At 43.5% G+C, this 6,000-nt stretch overlaps 1 protein-coding gene across 1 annotated transcript in view; it reads right to left on the bottom strand.

Moving 5' to 3' along the window:
• Window positions 1-208: 208 nt before the first annotated feature.
• GDAP2 (ganglioside induced differentiation associated protein 2) overlaps window positions 209-6,000 on the bottom strand; it is a 61,928-nt gene continuing 56,136 nt past the window's right edge. Inside the window, exon 14 of the mRNA XM_054565003.1 lies at window positions 209-1,027. Within this exon, the coding sequence (XP_054420978.1) occupies window positions 980-1,027 (48 nt within the window). The 3' untranslated portion in view covers window positions 209-979. The remainder of the gene's footprint in view (window positions 1,028-6,000) is intronic.

Genomic DNA, 6,000 nt, shown 5'->3' with positions numbered 1-6,000 from the left:
TGTGAGGTAGGGGGCATAATCCTAATTTTTATTCATAAGCAAGCTAAGGCACAAACAGAATCGGAGTGACACATGCGGTCTCGAATTTTCTTCTATGCTGATGGACACAACCAGGATGAGTCTGTAAGGGGGTGGTTCGAACAGCTGAACAGGATCGTTCATGACTCTGGGAAGACAGCTCACTCCCTCAGGCTTGCCGATGGAGTCTTAGGAGATGCCCCTCACTTCAGAGTACTAACAAGCACAGTCCCTTGGAATAACGAGATCAATGATCTCTTTCCATGAGCACAGGGAAAAGGCTGAAGATACCTACCGTCTTCCTGTTCCCCCACTGTTGAAATCAGAATAATATTAACAATCATACGCTCCAAGGAACTTCAGTTCTTAAAACTTCGTCTTAACTGGTACAGTGAAATTCTAAGACCTGTATTTTGCTAATGATTTTGACGCTTCTGATCATATACATTTCCACATCCTTGGTCCCAGACAGCTCTCTTTTATCAATACCACATTATCTGTATAAAACATAATGCCAGGATCTGAAGCAAATAATGCATCCGGTCAGCATACACTGGTTCTATGTATTTTGAGAAATATTCAAGTACACAAAGGAAGCGTGCAATGTTAAAGAGATGATGTGAACAGTATTGGTGGCTTGTCTAACGGCGAATCCAGTGTCCTTTCAGCAAACTGAAGACACTCAAAAGCTGCTCCCCAATTTCTATTAACAACCCTCTAAAAATGAACATCTTCATTTGATACAAATATACAAATTGAAAATAAGTGTGCAATTCAGAATGGTCTACCATTTTCAGATTGCTTATGTGCCAGAAAATATACAGTTAATAAAAAAATACCAGAGAGGTGGGGACAAAAGTCTCTCTGGATCTGTACAGCAAAAATGAGTATCACTTCAACAGGTAGTGATTTGGGGAGACGGTGGTGTCCTCAGAAACCAGGAGCACTGCATGATGGCAGGTCACAAATCCGGTGATGGGGGACAAGATGTGTAGTAAGGCCCATTTTCCTGCGGAAAGAAAAAAAGACAAGAACACTCAGTCGTAAGATCGCTTTGCCTGGGAACATGGGAGAAAGGGGTTTATAGTCGATGGCGTGGTGGACGTGGAGCGTCTGGTACACGCCAGCCCGGAGCAGGCCCGGGGCCCTGGAGCAGCTCCTCTGGGACCCGTCCGAGATGGTGCGCCACAGGTGCCCGTAGTCGTGATGTTACTTTTTAACAGCATTACCACTTACCGAACAGTCCATGCACCAGAAACTTTATCGGCAATTTTCTTTTCTTATCCCTTTATATCCTCACATAATGCCATGGAGTAGGCGACACCCTCACTTTACAGAAGAGGAAACTGAGGCTCACGCAGGTGGCGTAAGTCACCACCGGACAGCTAGCTGGTAACCAGGAGAGCCTAAGTTTAGATCCACGGCTATTTGAATATAATGCCCAGGTTCTTCTTTGTCAGGCTGAGCGACCTTCTGTGTGCTGAGTCTGAATGCAGAGTTACATGACAAAACGAATGATCACTGAGGAATTTAATAACTCTGACAGAAGTGAGTCTTCTCCGTAACGTGCCTGGGTCGCAAGGCTTATAACAGTCACAGTTCTCAGGGCATTTAGTTCATGACCAAGATGGAGACTTATTGATTATAAATGCCAGCACTTTATTGCCAAATATAGAAGGCACCGAATCAGTGTCAGGGAAAATTCTTGACCTCATTGTGGCTAACATTATCTTAATAAAAATCAAAGCGGTAACTCAAGTGTAGATGGAGGCTAGATTATATTTATGAGGTTGAAGATTCATTTCTCATTTTTAAGGAATGCATTTCTCTGAAAAAGAACCCATTTTTCAGTAAACCTTAAGCAGAAAATGTGTGGCATTAATGTAAGGTAGTAGTTAGGAATGGAGAATGAGAGGCAGGATAAAAACAGCATTGCTTTATGGTATGTTTACTTGATAGTTATAATGAGCATTAAATCTACCCAGTCGTGAACACAGCGCGCAGTTACGTGGGGAGTGACTGGGTCAAAAGCTTCTTCAGAGCAGAGGCCCTGGGCAGGAATTCATCCTGGGTCCAGAACCAGGACACCAGAGGATCTCTAGAAAAACTTATTTTCTCATAATAAATCTGACCAGGCATCAAAAAATATTGTTTAAAAAAAAAATCCTAGGATTGGCTATATTAAAAAAAATTTTTTTTTTTAAATTCTAGGATTGGCTACATTCCAGGGTATTTGAGAAAAAAATCAGTGAAAACTTTTTCCCCTGTATTTTAGAATTTCCGAACAGGATCTGTTATACTAACCACTTCTGTATCCTAAGCACGCACGGCAGGTACACTTAAACATGCAGAAGAGATAAACCTGCAGTTCATCTAAAAAGAAAGGGCTCACCATCCATCTTCCAGATTTCTCCATTCTACCTACCACCGTATTTTTTGAGGTTTCTCATATCTACATTAAATTGTGATAAAGTAAGAAGGGCAAAGCCATCCCAATGATACAAAATAGAGCTTTTTATATTAATCTCACATTGTGCAAGAGACTGCTAAGCAATCAAACATTTTCTCTATTTTTGGAAACAATAACAGAAATTTAATGAATGTTACCAGATAGATTTGTATATTCTCTTCTTTGACTATATCCCTAGGAATGTTGACTGGTAGCTCCTTTCTAAAATGGTCTCAGTACCATTTCAAAGACACAGATAAATAAAAATTTAACTTCTAATTACCTTCAAAACTTTCTTTTAATCCTATAAAACTTACCTCACTAGTCTAAGTCACATAAGACCCAGAAAAATAGAAGTCCAGTGAGACTGGCCAACGACCAACACTGCACCATGTCACCACCAAATAAAGAACATACTATGTGCAAGGTGTAACTGAACATGATAATAAAATTATCTAACTCTGTACTACTTCCTTTTCTCTAATCATATTTTTTCTTCCTTGCAAAGGAAAAGGTTTCCTTATAAGGTAACATCTAATCACTCCCTGTGCCTCCATCTCAATGTTCCATGGGCACCTCAGATGTAACATGTCACAAAGGGAACACACCATCTGTCTCTTCCCTCCAGTTCCCCGCCTCCAAGTCGCCTTTCTGGGGTGGTGGTAACACCATCCACCAACCTCCCACCGCAGAAACTTTGACAGTCACTGTAGGTATCTTCCCTTCTTCATCCCCCCAATAGTTTCTCAGCTACCAAATGCTGTGGATTTTATTTCCTAAAATGTCTAGGTCTAAATCTCTCTAAGATCTTCAAATCCCTGCCATCATCACTACCGCGGCCTTCGCTGAGTCCCACGCCTCCTCCGGCATTCTCTGCCGGCTTCTTGCTGGCCTCCCCGCCTGTAGTCTTATCCTTCCCTCTCTAGTCTCTCTGTGCTGCTTCCTTAGCTGTCCTTCTTAACAGGACTATAGTGGCCGCTCTCCCTTGCAAAATGTCCCCCACCAACTGCAAAGCCAAAGTTCTGATGACCTTTCAACAACATGGGTTTGACTTGCATGGGTCCACTTATATGCAGATTAAAAAAAAAAATTTTTTTTTTGAAGATTTGCAACATTTGAAAAAACCTGCAAACTATGGAGCTTAGAAATATTAAAAAGTTAGGTATATCACTGATGCAAATATACATAGGTACTAGTCTATTTTTATCATTTATTATCATGAAATACCCACAAATCTATTATAAAGTTAAAATTTATCAAAACACACACACACACACACTGACAGTACCTGGCCCCACTTGAAATCTAAACAAATGCGAAGGTGAAGTATTAAATCATAACTACATAAAATTGTATGTAGTATATACTGTTCTACCGTAATAATTTCCTAACCACCTCCTGTTGCTACTGCGGTGAGTTCAAGTGCAGCAAATATCTGTTTAACACGCTGTGTGATCTCCACCACCTCCGATGACCGTCACGTGAGCAGCCTGTCTCTCCAGGAAACTGCGTACCTCAGGAAACAGTGATCTCTCAGGGTTCTTGTGTTTCGCATTTAGCACAATACTATAAACCCTGAATAACACCCAAGAAGCGAGAAAAGTCATGACATTACAAGAGAAGGCTGGAGTGCTGGCTATGTACCACGGATCGAGGTCCACAGAGGTGGCTGCCCGCCAGGTCACGATAAATGAATCCAGTGCAAAGGCCATTGTAAAAAAAGAAAAAAGTCTGTGAAGCCGTCGCTGCAGCAAAACCAGCAGATGTAAAAACCTTGTACTTTCTGTGAAATACACACTTTCCTCTCCTGTTGAAAATGCAGCTTCCATGTGGGTGCAAGTTCGCTCTAAGAACTGCACACCTACCGACTCTACTATGATTAGAGAAAAAGCTCAGTCACTGTATGATGAAGCATAAGGAAAGCGAAGGTTCTAAAAACTGGGGAATGTAATGCCAGCAAAGGCTGATGTGATAATTTTAGAAAAGGTTTGGCCTAAACAATGTCAAAATAACAGAACAGTTTCTGCAGAGCAGGAGGCAGCAAGCAAGTTCCCAGGCACCATTAAGAAAATCATTGAGGAGAAAAGGTACCCGCCTGAACAGGTTTTTAATGTAGATACAAGTAGCCCTATTCTGGAAAAAATGCCGTGAAGGACATTTATTCGTGATGAAGAAACCCGAGCACCAGGATTGAGGGCTGGAGGGCAGGCTAACCTGACTGTTTCATGCAAATGCTGGACGGCCCTCACCTCCAAAGCTGCCAGCCCCCGAGCCTTGACGGACAAGACAAACAGCGGGTGCCCATCTCTGGGTTGTAGTAAAAGGAGGCCTGGACAAGGAGGACCCTTTTTCTGGATTGGTTCCATCAATGCTTTGTCCCTGAAGTCAGAAAGTACCTTGCCAGTATAGGAGTGCCTTCGAAAGTTCTCCGATATTAGACAGTGCCCCCGGCCACCCAGAACCCATGAGTTCGACACCGAAGGCATCTAAGTGGCCTACTTGCTCCCAAACACAACACCTCTATTGCAGGCTCTAGACCAGGGGGTCACAAGGACCTTTAACGTCATTACACACAGTGCTCTATGGAAGGGGTTGTCAACAGCCTGGAAGAGAAGGCTGGCAGAGGGAAGCTCGTGAAAGTCTGGAAGGGCTACGCCACTGAAAATGCCATTGTTACAGAAAAAGCTGGGAGGGCCGTCAAGCCCCAAACAATAAACTCCTGCTACAGAAAAGTGGGTCCAGATGTATGACTTCATAGGATTTCCAAGAGCCAATCAAGGTGATCACGACTGTGGGGGTGGCGATCGGGTGGGGGGCGGGGGTGAAAGGCTTCAAGATGTGGATCTTGGAGAAATTCAAGCGCTAACAGGCATCACGCCAGGGGAGCTAAGAGAAGACCACCTGCTGGAGATGCGAGCTTCCGAACCAGTGCTGGACGACGCGGAGGCGGACGCTGCCGCGGAGGAGGCAATGTCAGAAACCAAACGGACCTGAGCCAACCTGGCAGGAGGATTCTGATGAGTCAAGACTGCTTTTGACCTTTTACAACACAGACCCTTCTAGGATATGGGCACTGAAACTAAAGCAAACAGTGGAAGAAGGATTGGTACCCTACGGAAACATTTTTAGAGAAATGAAAAAGAAAAAAGTCAGGCAGAAATAATGATGTACGTGTATTTCCACAGTGACACTGAGTGTGCCCACTTCTGCCTCCCTTCCCCCTCCCCCATCTCTGCTACCAGAGACAGACAGCAAGACCAGCTCCCCTCTTCCTTCTCCTCCTCAGCCGGCTCGACATGCAAATGATGAGGACGGAGACCTGTATCATGATCCACTTCCATGTAATGAAGAGGAAATAATCTCTGTGCCATTTGGTTAATAAATTTATCTGTTGTGTATGTGCATCTTCATATGAAAGTCTATTTCCTCTAGGGCGAGAAATGTATGAGATGTTTTGTGTCTTCATCGTCATCACCGCCTAAGTGCTCATCATGCAGAACCCTGTGCAAGGCTGGTATGGAAGTGAACAGCCT

This window comes from Pteronotus mesoamericanus, unplaced genomic scaffold (assembly GCF_021234165.1).
Source record: "Pteronotus mesoamericanus isolate MK-2021 breed Mesoamerican mustached bat unplaced genomic scaffold, CSHL_Meso_final scaffold_99, whole genome shotgun sequence".
In the NCBI taxonomy this organism is placed as follows: Eukaryota; Metazoa; Chordata; class Mammalia; order Chiroptera; family Mormoopidae; genus Pteronotus; species Pteronotus mesoamericanus.
This window is presented reverse-complemented; position numbering and strand designations above follow the sequence as displayed.